The sequence below is a fragment of the Cotesia glomerata genome, linkage group LG8 (genome assembly GCF_020080835.1).
Source record: "Cotesia glomerata isolate CgM1 linkage group LG8, MPM_Cglom_v2.3, whole genome shotgun sequence".
In the NCBI taxonomy this organism is placed as follows: domain Eukaryota; kingdom Metazoa; phylum Arthropoda; class Insecta; order Hymenoptera; family Braconidae; genus Cotesia; species Cotesia glomerata.
The window spans coordinates 8,010,587-8,035,947 of record NC_058165.1 but is presented as its reverse complement, the minus strand read 5'-3'; the positions used below and the strand labels follow the sequence as shown (position 1 = coordinate 8,035,947).

The following is a 25,361-nucleotide window of genomic DNA, read 5'->3' as shown; positions in this document are numbered from 1 at the left end:
GTAATTATACTTAAAAATAATAAAACTCTTCATCGGCATAAATCCCCAGTATTTATAGCCATACTAATTATCTCGAAATTTATGCCTCCAATTACCCAAAAATAAATAACGAATTAATTAATAATAAAATAACTTAATCTTTATTACTTGATATTTTCAGGAAATTTCGGATACCACCGACAAGGATACTGCCAAGCTGGTTTGGGCGCCTCAGTCTCTCGGGTAAGTGCAGAACAATTAATATCACCTTTTCACCATGTCCAATCTTTAAAAAAAAAAAAAAAAGTAAAAGAAGAAAAGAATTACTAAAATAAGCAAATGTTGAGAATAAGTAAAACGACGAGTCGTAAATAAAACCCCCACGTGTAACGTCGCTGGTTCACATCTTTTCTGGTTTATTCGTGTCGCAAAAGAGTTAAGACTTAAGACTTAAGACCTAAGTCTTGGGGACACGATGAGGGTTGATTCTCGTCCAAAAATGGTAAAGAATGTATCTTAGCGCTACGTTCCCAACATCACGCTGTTTGAATATACGCCGTCTTACTTTTACCTTTGTACAATCTTTTAAACTTATTCTTGTGCTTATAATACATTATATTACATTACATTACATTACACGACACTACATTTCAGTCTTATACATTACTCTTGTGCCAGAATATCCTCGTAAAATTTAAATATGTATAAATATAAATTTATATGCTCGGCTTTAACCTAAAACGCTTTAATGTGCTTCGATTGTCCTTTTCCAAACAGATCTGTAACTGTAAACGATATTATCTTTCCTTTATCTTCGTATCGTTATTATTCTGTTACTTTGACAATTTTATTATTTTTATACATTCATATTCTGATTAAAAATAAAACTTTCTTGATCCTAGAAAATTATTTTGGAGAATTGATTGTCTCCCTGATAAAAAAAAAGTATTAAGACAAAGAAAAAAATATTGAAAAGTATTGGTCTTCTAGTCAATCCAATACTTTTTTCTTTGTCTCAATACTTTTTTTTATTCAGGGCTTGTTGCAATAATTTCTTCTTGTCTGGAATTCTGAGTCTTAACTCAGGAGATTTTTATCTCCAGTCAGTAACTATTGTCACGTATGCCAAAAATTTTATCTTTAGTCGGTAAAAATTAAATTCTTAAACTAACAATTCTTAATAACTTAAAATAAGTTTCTTTCCTTCAAGAACTTTAGGATGAATTTCTTCATTCAAGATATCAAAAAATCTTTCAAAAAACGTAAAGTTTTTCGAAGTATTCTGATATCTTTTAGAAAAATCAAAATTAATATTTTTCGAATTACATGGTGTGAATTTTCAATGGTAGCAAAAGTTAAAATTTTCAAATTTGATCTTTCGGGAATATCTAAAATTCAATTAATTTCTTACCTAATTTTTTTGTTTTTTTTAATAGACTCGTCTTGTCTCTGAAAGATTTGAAGCGCACAAAAAATTCAAATGTACTAAAATTTAATCAGTTGAAATCATGAAAAATTCAATTTTTAAAAGTATTATAAATTAAAATTTTAAAAATTTCAGTTTTTTTAAATTTTCAATCTTTTGGAAAAAGTAAATTGATAGTCAAAAATATAATTTTTGAAGTATCAATTTCGAATTTCTTTTAAGCATCAAAAATTAAATCTTCGAATTATCCAAAATTTTAGTATTATAAAGCTTAAATTTTAGAATTATTAAAAATTAAATTTTTGAAACTATATTGCAAGTACTAATTTTTTTAAGTAAAAAAATTAAAATTTTTTACGTATAAAGTTCAAATTTTACAAAAAGTATCAAGTTTCAACACAATAACAACAAAAAATTAGGAAAACGGTTGACCCTGTAGGCCATCCCTGCAACTTCCCGCTAATCCCATACCTAGGCGCTTAAAATTGTACTTATGACGTTTTTGAGCTCTTCGAGCTCAAAAATACTATTTACGTGTTATTTTGAGCTCTCCGAACTCTAAGAGATAGCTTTCCTATGCTTTTGGGCTCATCGAGCTTAAAAATCTTATCAAAGTTCGATGAAACACGATTTTTTTAATTTTCAAACTGCTATAACTTTTGAATGAATCAACCGATTTTCACTCGGTTGGCGGCGATCGATGTAGTTTTTTGAGCTCTATAAATAATTTTAAACAAAAAATTGATCTGATGAAAAATTTCGGAGTTATTACAAAAAAACACTTTTTTCCATTTTTTTCGACAACGATATCTCACAAACGCATCAACCGATTCTGACGCTTTTGATGGCGATCGATGCGGGTTTTCAAGGTTAAGAGCTGATTAGTTTTTGAAGTCGATCGGTTCAGCTAATTCGGAGATATTTTAAAAAAATGAAAAAAAAAACTTTTTTTGCAATTTCTCGAAATCTACTGGTCCGAATTGGTTCCAACTTACAGGAAATCTAAGTTCGGCGAAGACCTTTCGAATGACACCAACCGCGATCAAATTGGTCAAGCCGTTCAGAAGTTATTAGAGGTTTACACACACACACACACACACACACACACACACACACACACACACAGATGTACGGACATCATCGTAAAAATAGTCAGGAAAGCTTCTTAGGGCTTCAAAACATCGAGATCTGTTGAAACCTCGATTTTTGCAAAACGGGGTGAAACCAATAACTTCCCGATTTTTCGAAAATCTTCGATTTTCTTAGCGGGAAGTTAAAAATCCAGTATTTACGCTACTTATTTTCTATCTCACGAAATATTTGAATTATGAACTACTTCGATAATTGATAGTTGTATACTTCTAGATTTCCCTAATTTTTTTTTTTTTAACATAAATCCTCTAAAAAAATCGCAAAAATCGCTATGTTCATATCAATGAGCAGAAGTCATCGGCTTACTAATTTCTCTAATTTCACCAAATTTTTAAAGTTAATCACTCAGACATTTTTACAAGCAAATAATCCTGTGAATATTTCAGTAATTATTTATTAAAAGACCCCACAGAAAAAAATTTTTAACATTAAAGACTAGAATCTAAGCGGAATAATAAATAGCCTGTGTCATTCTGATGATCCGGCCTAAAATGGTCAAAATAAATATTAAATACTACGTAATTTTTATTCCCAAAAAAAAAAAAAAAAAAAATACGAACCATTGTTTGAAATCTCAACATACGGACGTTTTATATATATTACCGTTTATCGTACTCTCGATTTATACAGCGAGCATTAAATCTTCATCGTGATGTGTCAGAGCGAGCAAAGATTGTGTCTCCGATCTTAACAATCGATCTCTGACTTACATAAAATATCTGTACCATTTCTCTGATCCATCTGAAAAAAACAACCAAATTTGAATTGAATAAAAAAAAACTATTTCTTCTTTCTTCTTCTTTTTTATCTAAGCAAACTTTCACATTAATAAAAATAGAAGCTTGGTTTACCTACGGCAGATTTCTGATGCGGTGTTATATTTCAATCTAGTTTTTTTGTCGGCTTGTTCGTGTACTTCGTGTTTCATGTACACTGTCTACATATTTATACTAATATATTTTTATTTTATTTTTGTTTGGTTTGGTACAATATATAAGCGAGGTTTTGTTTTATTATAAGCATTGTTCCAGTTGCAAATTTTTATCATGTTAAGCACGAGCTACATTTATAAACCGATTTACACAGTAGGGGGTATATTTATTATTTCAATCTTATTATCATTTTGTATTACATATTTAAATCATATTTAACTGAGCCAACGTTTACTGAGAAAATATTTACTTTGCATTTTTTTATGTGAAGTCTATTTTTATTAAAATTACCAAAAAAAAAGTACATAAGAATTGATTTTTTTGAATTAATAAATTTTCTTGTCTAATTATCTCGGAATTTATGAATTTAATAGCAGAAATTTTTGAAAACCAAAAAAAAAATTTTTATTTCTTCTTCTTACAGCTAAAAATTTTAGCTTCGCAAATTTAGGTAACTTTGTACTTGCATGGTCATTTTTTTGACAATTCAACTTTACTGAAACGAGTTAATAAAGTAGTGGGGATAGTTTGGCAGAAAAACAATATGGCGACTGTTTTCCAGCTGATCGCTCGCAGATTTAACATTATTTTGATGATTTTAAAAAAAAAAAGTGCAAGTAGGCAGGGGAGAGGTGCTGCAATTGTAACAAAAATTTTTATTTTTTTTATTCCATTTGTTTTTTTTAAGATAGTAAACTTAAAAACTGTCAGAAAGTTAGTTGATGGTATCTTTTATGTGACTGACTTAGTTAACTAGTAAAAAGTCAATGTTAACTTATTAAAAAAGTAATTTATTTAACTGAAGTCAAGGACCATGATGGCGGCGCGCATGGGTTGCAATTGTAACACAGTGCAGGGGTAATTGTAACACGGAACAAAATAGATATTTTTCATCAAATTGCTTTTATTATATAGTCTTAATACATACTATTATACTTCATTAACTCTTAAAGTCAAGTATTTAAACTTATAATATATCATATATTTGGATCTTTCATATAAATTATTAAAGATTTACAAAATTACACAAACTACACTATCCCAGAGTAGATTTGTGGCGCATCCAGTTTGCGCAGATTCCATACACGACTCTGAGTGTTACAATTGCTACTCGTTCAAGTGTTACAATTGACGCTCACGCTGATCTGTTAATAAAAATCTAATTACAATAACAAAAATCAGTAAATTGATATGAAATTCAATTTTACAATAATCTTGATATGCCTCTTAAAGTATTAATACAAGTCTCACATTAAGAAACAAATTTGTTATTAAAAAAATTGTGAAACGTACAAAAAAAAGTTTTCACGCGTATTTTCAACAATTCTCAATATTTTGATATCGGAACAAGATTAATAACTGAAACTTTGATCTAATCAATAAATTACTATTTTGAAGTTAAGAAAAGAATAATAATAATTATTAGTTTTTTTAATAGTTTTTTATTGAGTGTTACAATTGCCCCTCGTTACAATTGCAGCACCTCTCTCCTACTTAAGATGTAAAAATTTGTAGAATTTTTAACTTCCCGCTAAGAAAATCGAAGATTTTCAAAAATCGGGAAGTTATTGGTTTTAACCTGTTTTTCGAAAATCGAGTTTTCATCAGATCTCGACGTTTTGAGGTCCTAGGAAGCTTCCCTGACTACTCCCGCGAGGTTGTCACTATGTGTGTGTGTGTGTGTGTGTGTGTGTGTGTGTGTGTGTGTGTGTGTGTGTGTGTGTGTGAAAGTATGTGAACCGCTTATAACTTTTGAACGGCTGATTCGATTTTATCGCGGTTGGTGCCATTTGAAAGGGTTTGGCCAAACTTAAATTTTGAGTATAATTTGGACCGATTCGGATCAGTAGATTTTGAGAAATCTTAAAAAAACTAATAAAAAAATTTTTTTCAAATGTGGTTTTTTTAGATAACTTTTAAACGGCTCCACCGATCGATTCCAAAAACTAATCAGCTCTAGACAATAAAAAACCACGTCGATCGCCACCAAACTGGTCAAAATCGGTTGATTCGTTCGAGAGATATGGTGAACGAAAGAAAACCGAGAAAAGTGTTTTTTCGGGATTACTCCAAAATTTTTGATTCGATCAATTAAAACCTGAAAATAACTTATGGGGATGATGAAACTGCGTCGAATGCCGCCAACCGCGTGAAAATTGGTTGATCCATTCAAAAGTTATTGCGGTTTCAAAATTCCAAAAATAGTGTTCGATGAAACTTCTATCAGACTTTTGAGCTGGGAGAGCTCAAATGCAAAGAAATATTATCTCTTTGAACTCAGTGAGCTCAAATTATCACATAAATTATATTTTGAGCTAGAAAATCTCAAAAATGTCATAAGTACAATTTTAAGCGCCCAGGTATGAAATTAGCGGGAAGTTGCAGGGATGGCCTTTAGGGTGAACCGTTTTTCTAATTTTTTTTAGAACAGTATTGAATTAATAAAAAAATTAAAATGTTCATTAATTTAATTTTTTAAAACAATTATAAATTATTGTTTAGTTGGACGGTTATCTAAAACAGCAATCATTAAAATTAATAAAAATAAATTTTTCAATAAAGTTGATTTTTGATAAACACAAAAAATGTTATTAGTAAAAACAAATTTTAATTATTATTTTTATGGGTTGAAATATTGTTGGTTACAAAACTGAGCAATTACCCATTTTTTTACCAAATGATAAAACAGAAATAAAAAGTCACCCGTGTTTTGTTAAAACTTCTTCTCAATACAGTTAAAATTTGTCAAGTTCTAATGAACCAATCAACCAACCGATGTAAACCAATGTATTAAATACTGATGGCTCTGAGGGAGCTTAGGTTCCAGAGTCAATAAAATTCTTTTTCTTTATACCTCGGTCGAAAGTACGCATCTTTTGCACATATTTCGAGGCAGAAAGCTAAAGATTCGTGCATTGGTCAAGCTACACATTTGCCCTCTATAACAGCGGGAGCATAAAATGCTTTCGTTACTAACTATTTTTGTTTACGCTGATCATTTACGATTGATGGTACAATACAACTTGGTTATATTTATTTCTTTCTTTCTTTTACTTACATGAAATATTTCATACATAGATAAAGATATAACTGTCGTAAGAGTGAGTAGATCATCCAATGTAACTTATAACCAGGTTGTACTGTACTAAGATTCAGTTTGACAGTGACGTGTGTAAAATGGATCAACTTTATGTAATTAATGAATTATTTAGAAAAATGTACGCAGTAACAACAATTTAATTTGATTTTTATTAATTATTGTTCATTTTCGGATAATATGTTCGTTTTTTTTTAATTTTTAACCGAGAATAATCTTTATTATGTTTGTTGAATTCAAGAAATTTCAGTTTTATTTAATCTATAAATGTTTCAAAAAAAATGTTTGTTAATTATTTTTTATTTGATTTTTTGATCGGCTACGCCTCGAGCATCATGGCGCGCAGTGCAGAAATCTCAAACTTTCTGCCCTAATAGTGTAATATACTATATTTATCTATCTATCTATCTATCAACTTAAAATTAGATATGGACCTTCTTTGTGAAACCCTTCATAACCTCTACTAGACTTTTGTCAAAAAACAAAATTTCGTTTTATTTAACAGGCGAGACCATCTTTTTCTCGCTTTGCTCTCACGGAGTTCAACGGAACTATCTCTGTTGCACTCCCAACAGCAGAGCAATTGCAGTTTCGATTGGTTTCACGAAACGAATGAAATTTTTGAAAAAAACGCTTTGTGGTGAAATAGTTTATTAAATTATCTATTATCTCTAAAAACGTTTTTTCAAAATTTCCATTCGTTTCGCTAAGCCGATTGAAACTGCAATCACTAGCTGTTAAATAAAATTCCAAACTGAAAAAACTGCAAAACATTCCACCATTTTTTTAACAAAATTTTTTGTCTTGATGAACTTAGAGAAAAAATATCAAATTGTTTAAAAAAATTTTTTTCCTCTGAAGAAGGATATTCTTTTATATAATGAAATTTTACAGCAAAAAATTCCTTGTCCAGTTCCATAGTTCGACTAGCGATGAGCAAAAAATTAGCAGGTGTATCAAACAATTTACCACATTTATATATATTTTCTATAAAACTAAATGCTCTGGTGGATGATATCATCAGCGCACCTGCAGCATGTAGGACAGTGAGATGTGGCGCCACACCGGTCTTATTTACCTTTTTTATTCATTTATCAGTGTTATTTAAGCAAAAAAGCAACAGAGGGATCGTGACCACAAAGGTTGTTTAAACGCCTCCCATTTATTTTTGGGCACCGATCCGATATTTATCGTCGAAACACGGATATTATTTGTGCATTGGACGTCGGACAGCGTAACGTTTGCCTCTACTCGTGCTTCGTGGTCTTATTCATTTTTTCACCCATACCGAGGAGTTTGCTTATGTGGCTCGTGCACGATTGCAAACAATGGACGGGGAAGAAACAACAATATCTGAATCAAAGTGACCATCCTCAACTCTTTTCTCTTCTCTTTTCTCTCTTCTCTCTTTGTATTGCTTCTCTTTACTTCGGTCATCTCACCGATCATGAATATTATTGTTCATGTGCACGTGTACACTCGGTTTTGTTCCTTCCACGACTTTTTGTCATTTACATCAAAAATATCAACAATCGTTGAATCTTATTATGATATTACTGTTTATTTTATTGCTGGGAACTCTCCGAACACAATCGATACTAGTCTTCTTTCCGGTAGAATTAATCCCGAGTGTCCTTAGTCCCTTACTTGAAGCAGAACAGCTAATTCACTGAAAAAAAAACTTATTGACTTAGAAAAAATATTGCTGATCTAAGAACAAAATTATTTTGAAAATAACGTAATGTAATGTTGTAAATAATCTTGTTTGAAAATAATATTTGTGGTCAGTTGACTTCGTAAAATTTCTGAATGAAGAAATTATTCTCTTCAAATAATTTTTTTAGATCCATGTCCCAGTTCCTGACACAAGTGTCCCAATTATTGTACTAACTAAAAATTCAGTAAATCCTTGAGTATTTTTTTTTTAAGTCCCCTTCGAAATAATTTTCTTGGAGCTTAAAAAGCATTTCTCTTGAATCAAGAAATATTTCTCACTGAAGTAATTTGAATGAATTCCTCGCCAAGAACGTCGCTCAGGCTCTAGATAAAGTCACAAGATAAAGCTTGCCTAAAAAAAGAACAATTGAAATGAATAATGAATGTCTGTTATGGGAAAACTATCGTAGAAAACAATAATAAAATAAAGTACTCACCAGAAAATATGTAAAGGGAGTAGAGCAAGATGTCCATTTAAGGCACGTACATTTTGTTCTGTCACCGTGTCCGTGTTTTCTCTTGAACACGGACCACCTACGCGATATGTGCACGTACTCGTCTCTCTTAGCGACATCGTCTTAACTTATAAAGCAGCTCTTCAACATCTTGTTATACTGCTCTCACCTTTTTTTAATTATTCATCGAGGAACAAACCAAAGACATAAGACATAAAACGTGTAATATAAAACGTAAACCGTGAAATAGTCCCTCTATCTATCCAGTAACTCAAAACTTAACTGAATTATATAAACAAATTTTTAACTCCCACGGTAGCTTATTTATAACATAAAGTAACGACAAACCTTCTATACTCGGTTCTTCGAATAAGTACGGACCACTCTTCCTTCATTTTTCCTCTTTTTTTTGGTAGAACTAGATACAAACCAGGATCAACACAGTGGTTTGTTATTTTTTAAAAATACCCTGAGTGGGCACTTAACTGATACGCTTAGAAGAAATCTCACTCTCCACTCGTTTCTTCACTGAAAAAAAAAAAAAAAAAAAAAAAAAAAAAAACATTATCATTATTATTATTATATTATAGTTAAGTACAGTTTAATTTTTTATTTTTATCCAATGAGATCATGTAAACTGTTTTTTACTTAATTATATAAAGCAATCAATAGGAGTAATTACTTGAGAATAAATTAGATTCGATCGTAAACATAAGATTATATTATGTACGTCGTTGCATAATTGATCTTGCAGCCTTTCTCTGTTTTCGTAGTGAAGAATATTTAAATTTTTGCTATTTATACTTAATTGTTTTAACCTGTTCAATTAAAATGAAGGTTATTTTCCTTCATCTAGAGATTTTTTTATTTAATATATAAATGTGACAGATGTATAGTGAATAGTTTCTATTGTGTAGGCGTTAATAGAGAAATTTATTTTGATAACTATAATTTTTAGTAATCTTCTTAAGATAAAATTATTTATTGAAAAAATAGAAGTGAGTTTTGAAAAAGGACAATAAATTGTTTTATTCCCGTCACATCTCCCGACTTAAATGGAACACTTTTGAATTTTTAAAAATGATTTTCTAAGTATAAAATTCAATAAAATTGTATTTAGAATTTTTTTTAAGTTTATTGAAAATTAAATTATAAAAAAAGAAAAATAAAAAATTTCAATTTTTTGATGGAAAATAAATTTAAAAAAATCGAAACGCTTAAAAAATTACCTATTTCGAAATTTTTAGCTCTTCAAGCTCAAAAGCACAACTTTTATACTTTTTTGAGCTCGAAAATCTAGTGGTTATTGAAAAGAAATTTTTTTTTTAAGTTTTAGTTACAATATCTTCCGATCGAATCAATCATTTTTGATGAGACTTGCTGCATGCGACGCAATTTTTCAAGTACAAAAGGATTATTTGTTATCTATAACAAACGATTCGATGTAAAATTGTGAACACTGATAGAAGGATTTGTTTATAGTTAAAAATATTTGTTAATATTTCACAAATCATTTATTAGAGGCCACTTTTTAGTCCTTAACAATTATTTCTTAGTATTTAAAAAGATTTATTAATATTTAATAAATGAATATCAGATTTATAAGTTATGAAATTAATCGATACAGCAGCTCAAAATTTATTTCGAAAAAATATGATTTTATCAATTTTTTTACCAAAGAAGATCTGATGAGAACTCGATTTTCGAGAACTGGGGTGAAACCAATAACTTCTCGATTTTTTAAAATCATTGATTTTTGTAGCGGAAAGTTAAAAAATTAATATTTTTGAAAAGTTCTTTCAAAATTTTTTTATTTTTTACAAAAAGTACGGAAAAAAAAAACAATAGACATTTTCGTAATAATTGTTTTTGGAGATAAAATTGTTAGCATTAAAAGTAATTTAAAAATTTATTTTATATGGAATAAAATTAAAAAAAATTTTTATTTTATTTTATTAAAAGATGATATTTTTGAACTTTGTTTTATTAGAATTATTAAATTTTCGATAACCCTTGATAAAATTTAATTCAATAATTTTACTGAATATTCAACTAAGAAAATCATTTTTAAAAATCCATCGACCACATTTAAAATTTCAATAAATAATATCTAGAAAGAATAACCTTCATTTTAATTTCATAGATTAAAACAATAAAATATAAATATAGAAAATTGTAATATTATTTCCTAACAAAAACAGAGAAATTCTACAAAATACTTTATGCAATAAAAATTATTAATTTTACTTTTTCCTACAAAAAAAAAAAAAAAAAAAAAAAAAAGACAACCTTGAAAGTAAAAAATTAGTCGAGGAGAAAAATAGTATACACACCACGGGCAGTAAATACGAAAGCCTCAGATCACATGTTTATTGACCTCGGCTTCGCCTCGGCCAACAGCGGCCGAAAGCGGCAACTTCGTTTAGCGCAGCGGGCCGAAAGTTGACGCTTTCTGATGCCCGTCGAGCAAAAAAAAAAATTTTCAACCATAAAAAGTCATTAAACTCTCAATACAACACGGCGTATTATAAATAATCATTATCACTAAAACTTTATCCAGTTCCATTTCCTGGGTAGTGTAAATTGCATATTAGATATATCACTCTACGCACTTACTTTCTACTCACTCACACACTTAAAATACTTATATATCACTTTCTGTCTACATGTATTAACCATACATACCATAATATACATACATACTTAATAATTTAATTCCATGAATCAGCCGTGCTTTATTCTGAACCGCTCTCAGAACCTAACCGGCGTCGAGTGAATCGCAAATCACTTCTTCTTCACATCACATCACATAAATTATTACTCAACCGATTATGTCAACCCGACAAAAAAAAAAATATTAAATTTTTTAACAGTAAATTCCATTGATAAATAACCCAGCACTTGATTAAATAAATTTATCTTAATTAATAGACTTGTCTTTAATTTTTGATTGCAGGACGGCGAGCGGATCTTTATCGGCGCTCCTGGAAGCTGGTACTGGCAAGGTGATTATAATTCCAATTGGAATCTCTTTAAATAGATAAAATAGTTAATTAATTAATGTAAATCATTGATTAGTGATAAGTTAATCCAGGATTAAAATTGTAAATAATTAGAATACATTTGTTTAAAAAAAAACACTTACAGGTCAGCTGTACTCGGTGATGAGAAGAATGGATAATTTTCCCTTTGTCCCGCCAGGAAATTCTTCATTCGGTGTCTTTCCAGGTACACCAATTAAACGCCGCCCTAAAACATATTCGACCCTTTTTATTAATTCATTAATTTATTTACAACCCACAGATGCATTAATTAACAAAGTTTTATAGTTTTTAAAACATGCCTAGGGAGGGTGAGGTTCAAAAATTAATAAAAGTTTTTTTTTTTAATTAATTAATCAATTATTCAATAAATAGATTAATTCTTAATTCATTCATTTATTGAATAATCAATTAATTAATTTGTAAATTAATTGGGGATTCTACTGTCCTTACAGCACCACGATTTAAAAGCGGATTTGTATAGATCTCCACGAAATAAAACGAAAAGTACTGTCAAAACAGAAAACTTGATTCTTGCAAAAAAAAATCTATAATCAAGAATATCATTTTTGAAAAAAAAATCATCTTAAGAGGAAAAATTCTTGTACCAAAAAAATTTATTTAAGCCTAGAATACTTTCCTAACTTGAGAAAGCCATTTTCTTTGAAATAGTATTTTTCGTTCGAAATTTTTTTTTCTTGAATAAAGTTAACTTTTCTATCTGTGTAAAAATAAAATTTTCGAAATATCGATGCTCAAATATTAAAAAAAAGTGAAAATTTCATTTTTAAATATTTCTATTTGAATGTTTAAAAAAAAAACAAAGACAGTCAGGAAACTTTTACCATCAAAAATCCGAAAAATAACGGGGTCTGGGCGGAGTTTTGTGGCGCTATAAGTTCCGTAGTCTTACCACTTAATTAATTAAATTATAACAAATAATTAAAAATTAATAAATAAATTTATCTTACCCTCCAGAATTAAAAATTAGTCCCTCACTTGCTTGGCAGTGCTTAGAAATTGTTAAATTAATAACGAGCAAGGCTTTGACTTTTACGTTAATTTTTTGTTGACTAATTTAGAAATTTAATAGTTGTGTGATCTTTGATTGGTGTTCCCTTTTTTAATCGTTAAATGGTTTTTTTATAATTATAATTTAATTCGAGTTATTAATACCAAAATGGCGTATAAAAAATTTTTTTACTCCAATCAGCCAATGAATATTGAGAATGTGTAAATTTACTGGAAAAATAAGAAATTAAATTTTTTTGAGATGAACCTTTTTGACTTTTATATACTCCATTTTGACTTTGACATTTTTTTTTCTTAAAATCTTAAAATCAAAAGAGCGTTCGTCGAAAAAACTTTATATTTTTTTCATTTTTACCACAGACTCATACATTATGCACATTTTCAAGTTGATTAAAAAAAAATTATTTTAATATGACTTTTTGGCGTTAGTAACGCGAATTATTTTAATTTAATATAATATTTAGTATAAATTTTAATCACTGCCAGGTAGGTCCGAAAGGGCGATAACAGGTGTGGGCAGAGCTTTTATTACAGCTTCCTGGCAGTTGGCGTGGCAGTACCTATTAATAAAAATAATAATAATAATAATAATTTAATTATTAATAATTAATATTTTTAATAAAACTATTAAAAAATAGGAAAACGCCGGATAATGCTTATTAGGTCGGTGATATTTTATTAATAAAAGGTTTTATGGTTATGATACTGCAAAAAAACAGGTCTGACAATTTTTGGAATTTTTTTTGTAAGCCAAAAGTTAGCCGTCACCCGCCATTATTTCAAAGTAAGACAGGAACTTCGCAATCAAAAGTGAATTAATATACCCTGTAATTTTTTAAGAAATTGAAATTATCAAACAAATAAACAAATTTCAAATAAATTTTAGTTGTTTTTAGGTAAATTTTTTTATTCATCTGCCTGTTGCAAAGATACTCATGTTGGAATTAATATTGTGTGGAATCAATATGGAATTAATATACCAGAAAATAGTATCAGGTCGAAAGTTTATGTATATGATAGAACCGACCTTGTAAACATGATTGCGGCCGCAATTCTTGACGGATCCCGATGAAACTCAATACATTCACTTTATGAACGAAAATCTTGGTCGAGTTCTCAAATGGGCCAAATCGGTCTATTAGTTCCAAAGTTGTGGGTGTTTGAAAAATTTTTTCATTTTTATGAAAATTAAAATTTTATAATATTTTCCCAAATAACTTCAAAACCATAATTGATAACTAAATTCTGACAATTGAATTTTGTAGTTTATGTAATTAGCTTCAATTTACCTTATTATACACTTCATTTTTTAATCACTTTTTCTATTGTTTTCTACAGCTTCTAGAATCAGCAAAAAAAATTATTTTTATGTCATTATCCTCGAATAACTATACTGCATAACTCAATATTTAAAATTCCGTAAAGTGAATGTTATAGCTCATTAAATAAGTTATAATTTTTATTATTAAATATATAATTTTCCTAAAATTTACAAATTTCACAAACGTTCTTAAGGTAATATCAAATATTTTAACCTTTATTTTACATCTTTCTATATCGGGTCTAGCCGAATGATACTTTTTAATTCCAGATAATTATGAATTGCCATTATTGGTATGGTGTAAGTACTTATTAAAAACAATGGCGGGTGGCGGCTAACTTCTGATTCACATTTTTAAACAAAATTTGTACAAGAAAATTTTTTAAATTCACATGTAAGGTAAAAGCCCCAATATATGATCATGTACCAGTATATGATCACTCCATGTATTTGTATACCTATATTTGTGAGTATAGATATACAAATACATGGAGTGATCATATACTGGTACATGATCATATATTGGGGCTTTTACCTTATAAGTGAAATTTTTAAAAAACATTTTTGTACTAATTTATTTATAAATCAAAACTAAAAATTGGATAGGCGTCTGCGAATTTCAGTGTCATTAGTGGTGACGATTTTTATTATTTCGAGGGTATCTCAGTACTAATGGACTGTGATTTTCAGGACAAACTTTCACACAAATGCTGAACAACCGGGGAAAAGTTATGTCCACGAAAGAAGGCTCTCCGGAAGAAGACGACAGTTATCTTGGGTACTCGGTTACTGCGGGTGATTTTATTGGCAACGGAGATAGTGGAACTGCTGTCGGTATGCCAAGAGGGTTTGGATTACATGGAAAAGTAATTATTCTTTGTTCATTTTTTTTATTCTATGCTATCTTACGTTCCAAATGCCAAAAGGGTGTATGTCAGCGCTAAGATAAAATTTTGTGCCAAATTCAATTCAAAATCGTTAAAAACGTCAAGATCAGTATAAAAAATTTTTTTGAATTATTTTTAATAAATTTAAAGAATCAATAAATTACTAATGGATAATAAATAATAAATTTAATAGTTTGAATTGTATTAGTTTCTCTTGAGTGAATTTAGCAACATGGAATTCAACTTAAAATTGTGTACTCAACCTTAAATTTTATGATAATTTAGATTTAGATATAAAATTTTATAACTATTTTTATCTACAGGTGATCCTTTTAACATCGAATATGACAAATCTACAAAATATCACCGGAGAACAAATGGGTGGCTACTTTGGATACGCATTAGCGAGCGGTGACATAGATGGTGACGGATTGGATGATTTAATCGTCGGGGCTCCGATGTATACGATACCTGAAAACCCGGAGATGAATTACGAAACCGGGCGGATTTATATATTTTACGGAAAGGGTCCGGATAAATATCGTCAATATGTTACCAAGTAAGTCGAATTTTTTTAGCAAAAATAAATTATATACTAATAAAAATATTTTTTTACCTTCAATAAGATTTATTAACTGTTAATAATTTATTTTTTAAACATTAGATGGTTTTTAAAAACAATTTCTTAACAGTTTTTAAGTATTTAGTAATCGTTAAAACATTTTTATTAACTTTTAATAAATGTTATTTTCTTTAAAAAATTATTTATTAATAAGAAAAAAAATAATTAGTTATATTTAATAAGTGAACAAATTGTTTCCAAATAAATGAATTTATTAACAGTTAATAAATTTTTCTATCTGTGCATCTTAATAAAAATATAACTAAAATTTTTTTTTACTAATGTAAAATAAAGAAATTAATTAAGAAAATGGTCAAATAAAAATAAATATTAAAATTAAACTTAACAGAGACGGCGAAAGTAACAGAGGAAGATTCGGTCTATCGTTAGCTTCTTTGGGAGATTTAGACCGCGACGGATACGGAGATTTTGCGGTCGGTGCTCCGTATGCAGGTCCAGAAGGTCGGGGCTCAGTTTACATTTATTACGGGTCACGAGACGGCGTCCAAGAAAGCTATTCCCAGGTGATCCATGCCCAAGATCTGAGCAACCGTGTGGAGACGTTCGGGTTTTCTCTAGCTGGCGGCCTTGACCTCGACGGGAACCTGTACCCTGACATGGTGGTGGGCTCCTACGACTCTAGCACAGCGATGTTCTTCCGCTCGCGGCCCGTGATCAAGATGGTGCCTCAAGACACCTTCGTCGAGTTCGGGTCCTCATCTAAGCTGATATCGCTCAACGATAAGAACTGCACATTGTCCGACACGACACCTGTTACTTGCCTTCCTCTCAAGGCCTGCTTTAAGTACACCGGAGAAGGCGTTTTGTCCAGCTATGACTTTAATGTTCAGTATGTTCTGGATGTCAAGAAGAGCAAAAGTCCGAGACTTTTCTTCTTGGAGCACGAAGGCAAACATACTTTGAATCATACCATCACTGTTGATCGTAATCAGCAGTTTTGTCGCACTGTCAAGGTTAGTTCTTATTTTATTTTAATTAAGAGATTATATGCACTCAGAAGGTCGAAAAAATACATTTTTAATCCTTTTTTTTTATCAAGGTATTTAAGGAAGTTTCACAGATCCCACAAATGTTAAATGTTCCATACAGAGCCTTATTTGATTCATACAGTTGATAATATAACTATTTCTATTTTTTACTTCCCGCTAAGAAAATTGAAAATTTTCAAAAATCGGGAAGTTATTGGTTTCACCCCGTTTTTCGAAAATCGAGTTTTCAACGGATGTTGACGTTTTGAGGTCCTAGGAAGCTTCCCCGAATGTTTCCGCGATGATGTCCGTACGTCTGTGTGTGTGTGTGTGTGTGTGTGTGTGTGTGTGTGTGTGTGTGTGTGTGTGTGTGTGTGTGTGTGTGTGTGTGTGTGTGTGTGTGTGTGTGTGTGTGTGTGTGTGTGTGTACGGCCGTATGTAAACCTCTCATAACTTTTGAACGGCTTAACCAATTTTATCGCGGTTAACACCATTCGAAAGGGCTTGACTAAACTTAGATTTTGACCATAATTTGGATCGATTCGAACCAGTATATTTTGAGAAATCTCAAAAAAACTGCAAAAAAAAATTTTTTCAAATGTGGTTTTTTTGGAATAACTTTTAAACGGCTTGACCGATCAATTCCAAAAACTAATCAGCTCTTAACATAAAAAAAACATGTCGATTGCCGCTAGCCCGGTCGAAATCGGTTAATTCGTTCGTGAGTTATCGTTAACGAAAAAAATCGAAAAAATCGTTTTTTGGGAATTACTTTGAAATTCCTTGTTCGATCAATTTAAACTTGAAAGTTATTTATAAGGCTTTAAGAACTGCGTTAAATGCCACCAACCACGTAAAAATTGGTTCATTCATTCAAAAGTTATTGCGGTTTAAAAATCGAAAAATAATGTTTTATTCAACTTCTAGCAGATTTTTGAGCTCGGAGAGCTCAAAATGATACGAAAATTATTTTTTTGAGCTCGAAGAGCTTAAAAGAGTAATAAATGTAGGTTTGTGCGCTTAAGTATGAAATGAGCGGGAAGTTGCTGGGATGGCCTTTCGGGTCAACCGTTTTCCTAATTTTTTTTATTTTTTTATTACGACATTGTGCAAAATGTCATGTGCATTTCGTTAATGAAGAACGTTTTTTTAATGTATAGAATAGTAGATTAAATTTTTTGCACTCGTGTGTCAGCGCACACTCTCTGCTCGTTGCACCAAGACACCCATAGCCAAAAGTCCCCTCCATTAAGTTTCATAATTGAATGTACTGTCAACAGGGGGTATTGCACTTTTTAATAAGCTTCTGTGTATAAATTTTCGCCGCGAAATCTAAAAAAGTTTGGAAAATCCAAAAGTGCACGACTCATAATGCTCATTCAATTATGAAATATTAATAAAATAAAAAATGTGAAAAAAAAAATGTATAAAACAGCTAAAATAGCACGATAATGTGCAAGTGCCTCTAGTGGGATAAATGTACACAATATATATAGATATATACAGTAAAAATATTGTGTTAAATACGGTCCACACAAAATTAGTGTTAAAATTCAACACACTTTTGTGTTAAAATGACACAAACTTTGTGTTAAAACAATACAAAGTGCGTTGAATTTTAGCGCTAATTTTGTGGTGACCGTATTTAATACAGAAATTGTGTTGATTTCACACAATTATTTTTTACTGTGTATAGTCTTCTGGTTTTTGTTTTATTTTATTAATTATACATAAACGACACTGAATTATCTAGCCATTCGCATTCGGTAACTTACAATTCTCTCAAAGAATTAAAAAAAAAAATTTAACTCAATTAATGCATTTTTTCGCAAGTTACAGTGTTTTCAGAGTTTCATACATGACGGACAGGAAAATTTTCTGACCTATTTTGATGTTTTTTTCCGTTTCTAGTGCACCAAATCAATTTTTGAAAAGTGTCAAATTAATTTCCATTAAATTATCTTGACAATAGTATGCAAAATATCTTGATTTCGTGAACTAACAAGAACATAATAATAAAAATAGTTGCCGAAATAGGGTGAAAAAAATTTTTCGATCGTAAAGCACTCTCTGATGCTTCGAATTATGAGTCATGCAAAAAATGAAACAAATAAATTCAAAATTTATTTACAACATATGAAAAATTATCTTTTTTTTTTTTTTTTTTTTTTTCCCTGAAAAACAGATTAAAATTTGAGTTTATTTTGAAACCGGATTTTTTTTTTGACCGAAAAATACAATTTTCGAAAAGTTTTTCATCGAGAAGCAAAAAGAATTTTTTACTTTGTAAACAAACTCTGAAATTCTGAATTAGTTTTCAAAAATAAAAATATTTTTAAATTAAATTTTGAACATTTTAAATTTTTGCATTAATAATGATGTATTTTTTGTGTATGCGTCAAAAATTATTTTTTCCTAAAAAAACGGCCAGTTTTCTTATCAATTTTTTATATTTATGCCCAGAAAAAAATTTCACTTTTAGATAAAAATCGTATTCTTAAGAATACTTGTCCAATTAATATTAAATTTCCCGCAAAAAAATTTAATTTTAAAAAAATTTCAAGTGCATATAACTTCTTAAGATTCAATCGTTGCATGATTTTGTCAAATTTAATTTTCAATATAAAAACTTCCAAGGTTCATTGTACCGCTCATCTATAATTATAACCACATATATATTAATTATATAATTAAATATCAATTTATCGTCTACCGATGAACTGTGCAGCGATGGTATCTTAATAACTAAAAACTGCTTAATCATTGAAACTAATCAGTCCCAATAATCTGATCTGAAATATTGCAGGTATACGTAACGCCGAGCATCCGAGATAAATTAACCTCCCTAGACGCGGAGATGCGTATGAGTTTAGCCGAGGAACGTTGGACAGACCCACGACCCCGCGATCCTCGCATACCACTGCGCCCGGTTCTAGCGACGACGTCATCTCGTAAAGACACCGTGTCAATACGCAAGAACTGTGGCGCTGACAATATCTGTACCCCGGATCTCCAACTGACAGCGACACCTAACGTTAATCGTTACCTTCTGGGGTCAGGTAACCGCTTGGAGATAGATGTGTTGGTGAAGAATGCCAACGAAGATGCCTTCGAAGCGACCTATAACCTGATGCTCCCACCAGGCGTTGATTACATCAAGATCGAAAGGATTGATAAGGCTGAGATTCCTGTCCAGTGTTCAGCGCCGAAACAGTCCAACAACAATACCCTCAAGTGTGACATTGGAAATCCTTTACCAAAAGGTAACCTCGTTCATTTCAATGTCTTGCTCCAGCCAGTTGACGTTCACGATGAAAAGTCTTCCTACGAATTCCGGATGAATGTAAATTCAACGAACGCTGAACCTGCTCTAACAACAGCCGATAACTCCCAGCATCTTTCCCTGGAAATTTGGGTGGAAACTGAGCTGTTGATTGAAGGCGAAAGCAAGCCCAAAGATGTCTATTACAATCCGGATAATTACACTGTGATCAACGCAACCACTGACGTTGAATATGGACCAGCTTTCATTCACAATTACACAATTCGCAATTTGGGTCCTTCAAGAATTGAAGAAGCCGAAGTCTTTTTAATTTGGCCCGCTGCTACACTAGCGAAAGATGACTTGGTCTACTTGTTGGAACAACCAGAAACTACTGGCCCTCTGGTGTGTGCTACTGCGAACTCAAACCCGCTGAGTTTGAAGCTAGAACAAAGGCGACGACAGTATGTTAATTATTATTCATCAGGAATCGTTCATGAGCATTTAATCGGCTCTGGCAAGCCTATTAATGTTCATACTGGCTATGAAACTGCTACCGAACGAAGTAATCATTGGAAGACTTCAAAAACTGAATCCACTTTTTCAGGAGGTTCTGTCTCATCTGGCACTGTGTTAACCTCATCAAGAGGATCTGAATCTTCATTCCAGGGATCTAGACCCACTTCTGGGCTGAAAAATGAAAATCCTGTGATAATTCACACTGAAACTGGAATCAGTAGTTTGGGAATAAGCGACGCGATTGGTTCAATTCAGACAACAAAGGAACCATTGCTTCCTAACCTACATGATGATAAAGTTTGGGAAACTGGTAGAAATTTTTATGATAAAAATGAATCCCAAGCTATCTATCATAGTGGTAATGGAGATTCTGTTATTACCGACGACAGTTATGTGAACACTGGAGGCAGAACTAACGTCAAGGTGACACAAACTTGGTCAGAGTCCAGGGACGAAGGAAGAAGAAGGTATGATGACGAAGAACGGAGGTTTAAAGAAGAACGGAGGCGGGAAGAAGATAGATTGGTGGAGGAAGAAAGAAGGAGGCAAGAAACTACGCGGCTTCTGGAAGAAGAAAGAAAGAGACAAGAAACCACGCGACTTTTGGAAGAAGAAAAGAGAAGGCAGGAACAGAAATTGGGCTCGCGTGAATTTGTTTACGGGAGTGAGAAGAAATATGAAGATGATAAGGTAGGAAAGACGGGATTTGGATTGAGGTTGAGAAACATAACCTCAACTCAGGATCTCGAGAAGTTTTTGGGAACTTTGTCTGACTCGGTAGGTTATGAAGTTTATCAGCGACAGGGCAAGAGGTTCTTGCAGTTCTTGGGTAGGTATCGGGTGTCTGAAGATGGGAAAGAGTATGTTGAGTTTAAGGACGGTTCGATATTCCCGTTGAAGAATCGGTTTGGAGAGCAGAGTTATGTTTCTAGGAACAGCAATGTCGATAAAAGGTTCATGAGAATAGAAGGTCAAATCATTAAGGCGGAAGATGGCAGGGCCTACTGTCGAATTGACGATGACCGGAGGTTCCCTCTACAGAGTTCTTGGTACGAAGAGAGAACCTATAATTTGGGGACTGTCAGTACTCATAATGTTGACCAAGGGGACAAGGATGATGAGTTTGTTGAAGGAAGTGTCAAGACACATGAAAATAGTTGGCGGCAAACGACTAATACGCATTATGGTAAAAAAATTGAAACTTATGAGACGAGATTGGAGAGCCAGCTGGTAGAGAATCAGCAGGATAATGATCAGGAAGACGGTCAGGAAGATGATTATGAAGATGAGAATTATGAAGATGATTCGAGGTACACTAGGAGCGTTGATTTTAACATCAATAAGAAGACGAGTAAGGTGAAGAGACAGTTTGAAGGTTATGAAGAAATTAACGAGGCTGAAGAAATTAAAGAGGAGAAAATTCTGCCGATGTGTGAAGCTGCTAGATGCGTGCGTTTGAGGTGTACCTTGGGAAGGTTGGAGAAGGATGAGGAAGTTTCTATCAGTGCCAGGTACAGAGTTAGAGGGACGACGTTAAAGAAGATCGCAGCTAACGAAGCAGTGAAGGTTTCCACTCAGTTGGTGGCCAGGGTCACTAAGTTGCCCTTCATTGGAAAACCTGCTGGGGAAGTTGTTAAGAGTCATGAGGTTTACACGAATGTTGAGCCTACTGCCAGAGCTCCGGAGCCAGATGTCGTTCCTCTGTGGGTTGTAGTCCTGTCGGCTTGTGCTGGAACTATTATTTTGCTGTTACTTATTTTCTTACTTCATAAGGTAAGTTTTTTTGAGTTAAGTTTTAGTGATTTTGCATGCTTTGAGCGCAAGTGCGAAAGGATCTATTATCATCTAAAAATCAAGATTTTTGTCACATTAAATCGTACCTGACAGTCATATTGTACATATAAATTATATAAAAAGCAAAAGAAAGAAAAAATCATCGATGAAATTAAAATTTTTCTTAAATTGATTAATTGCTATTTTTACACAAAAAAATTCGCGTTACTAATGCCAAAAGGGCGCATCTCAACATCTACTCTGTAGAGCCAGAAGGGCGCCTAAAAAAAATTTTTTTTACTCCAACTAACCTAAAAATGTTTATAACATTTAGTTCTGTAAGAAAAGTGAATAAAAAATTTTTTTTGTATACGCCCTTTTGGCTCTAAGACAAAAAAATTCTAAAACCAAAAGGGTGTATCATTTTTTTTTATCATAATTAATTATTAGCCTTAAAAAAAAAAAAGAAAAGTTATAACACCTATGAAGTGTGAAGAACTCATTATAGTTATCACAATAATGACTTTTCAACTCATTTTATTTAAAAAGAATATGGACTTGAATTAAAAAAAAAAAAAAAAATAACAGTAACATTCTATTTGAAGAAAAATGTATTTTACTCAATTACAAAATTTTCATTTCTATTGGCCCAATAATCATGTCTCCACTGATCAAGTGTAATGAATTATGTTTAATTTTACAAATTACAAAATACCATCGATATTAGAAAAATCTATGCTTTGATGATGGTAACAACTGATGAATTTGTTTTAAGATTAAAGTATTTTTTCAAAGTTTAGATTTACAAACAATATATATTTATGATTTTTTACTTTCAGAAGCAAAAGATAATGATAATGGAAACGGCATCGGAGTAGTGCCTAGCTAAATTGATATTTTAGTTTCTTCTATAATTAAATACATATTCTTTTCAAATAAAATGAGTAGAAGAGTCATTATTTTTACCAGTGTTATAATTTTTTTTTTAAGGCTAATAATTAATTATGATTAAAAAAAATGATACGTCCTTTTGGCTTTAAAATTTTTTTGTCTTAGAGCCAAAAGCGCGTATACAAAAAAATAGTATATTTCTTACCTAGGGCAGGAAAATAAGAAATGTCTGATTACATGTAATCGACAAACATGTGATCTGAGACATTTCTTATTTTCCTGCCCTAGGTGAGAAATGTACTATTTTTTATACGCCCTTTATACGTAACTGAATAACGTAGTCAGTAGTTTTCTCGGATAGCTTAACTGGTAGACCCCTTGGCGCGTAACCGAGAGATCTGGGTTCGATTCCCAGTCTGGGCTGTCTGATTATTTTTTCAATTACGGAAAAATTCCCACTGAGTAGGTCCCCCTTTCCCTATCCGTTCTTTCCCAACTCCCTTAAAATTTGCTTTAATATGGCCAGAAGGGCGTAGATGTTGAGATGCGCTCTTTTGGTATTAGTAACGCGAATTGGTTTCACTGGCTAGGTGTGGATTTTTACAGTATTTATTAAGAGGTAAACCCGAAAACTTTTGAAAAAATCAATTTTTCAACTCAATTTATTTTTTAATCTCCTTATCTGTTTAATGTGAAGCTGCGAAATGAAAATTGCAGCTTAAAATTGTTTTATTTAATTATAATTAAGTTTTTTCTAAGATTAAAATTATTTTTTTAATTTATTTTATTAGTGTGCAATAGATAATTATTTTTTTTCTATCGACGTTTAATGTAAATTTATTAGAATAGAAAATAGTATTGGTTATTAGTAAAAAATTGTTGTATATTTTCTGAACTTTACTTCGATCAATTCACGTTTGACACAAGCGCTTAAGGCAAATTTTATCAATTTTTTTTTTTTATTTTCAAATTTAATTTGAATAATGTTAATAAATGATTTTTTTAACAGTGTGGATTCTTCAAGAGGAATCGACCGAGTGACGTACCTGAAAGACAACCATTAAATCGTAATGGACATTTTCAACACGGTGATGATCATCTCTAATATTAACTTCTAGGTTGATAACTTAAAAAAGTTATTTATGAAGATTAAAAAATTGTACATAAGTACTGCAATGTGCCTTGACTTAAGAGTCATTTATCACAAATATTAATATATATTATTAATTAATAGTAGTCATCATTCATATAAGCAATAATTACTTATTACAATTACTATTAAAATTGTTTTAAGACTATCATTTAAAATCGTGCCTTTGCTATGACCAATTTTTATTACATGATAATTATGGTTGAATTAACTACCAATCGTACTTCTGCGGTAGTTTTTTACAAGTTTCTAGTCAAGAAACATTTCTCCACTTAAAAAAACAGTAAATATATAAGTAGATATATATATTTTGATTTATTAATTTTTTAAACTTTAACTACTTGTTAACTGCAGAAGTTTACGTTTTTTAAATTTTATTTAAACAATTGACATTGAATTTAATATTAAGATCTCTTTTTTGTAAATTTTTAACTGCCAGGTGCTGATTATTATTTTTTTTTATGTTAAGTTTAATGTCAGTATATTTAATATTTAATTCATAGATATTAATGGGAAAATTTGGCTGCGTGTATAATTTTGTAAATTAATTCATAGTAATAATAATAATAATAATTATTATTATTATTGTATTTTATATATAATTTAATCCAATTAACTTGCAATAATTATTAATGAGTGATTATTTTTTAACACTTCGTACGGAGTATAAATAACTTAATTTATTCATTAATTGTTTAATTAATAATTAGAACTGATGTGTAAATACAGACTAAGATTTTAATATTAAAACAAATAATAAGTAATCTATTTATTACATCATTTTGTATTGACTCATTGCCTCTCTTCCTTTGTTTAAAAATTGTTAAAATAAAAATAGATATAATAGTTGATTATAAAAAATTAAGTACTGATGATAGAATTATTTTATAAAAAAAAAAAAACATTTATTGAAAATTTACACGTATAACATGTGATACAAGAGATTACAATTTAGATCAAAAAAATTTTTGGATTAGTCCAAAAATATATTCTTTGTGTATAAAAAGAAAAAAAATTACGTATATAAAAATATTGGAATAGTGTACAATTTTATGTTAAAATTACAGACATTTCTTTTAAATGCGCGTGAGTTTAAAAAATTGTATAATTTTCATAT

The 25,361-nt window shown here is 30.7% G+C and overlaps 1 protein-coding gene across 2 annotated transcripts in view; it reads left to right on the top strand.

Moving 5' to 3' along the window:
- LOC123270944 (integrin alpha-PS2) overlaps nt 1-25,008 on the top strand; it is a 61,201-nt gene extending 36,193 nt beyond the window's left edge. Inside the window, exons 5-12 of one of the 2 annotated variants that reach the window (XM_044737129.1) lie at nt 161-222; nt 11,714-11,762; nt 11,905-11,985; nt 14,842-15,017; nt 15,362-15,597; nt 16,010-16,634; nt 19,456-22,203; nt 24,104-25,008. In XM_044737129.1, coding sequence (XP_044593064.1) covers nt 161-222; nt 11,714-11,762; nt 11,905-11,985; nt 14,842-15,017; nt 15,362-15,597; nt 16,010-16,634; nt 19,456-22,203; nt 24,104-24,199 — 4,073 coding nt within the window. In that variant the 3' untranslated portion in view covers nt 24,200-25,008. The remainder of the gene's footprint in view (nt 1-160; nt 223-11,713; nt 11,763-11,904; nt 11,986-14,841; nt 15,018-15,361; nt 15,598-16,009; nt 16,635-19,455; nt 22,204-24,103) is intronic. The other variant, XM_044737130.1, reaches the window with a different exon arrangement.
- Nucleotides 25,009-25,361: the final 353 nt, after the last annotated feature.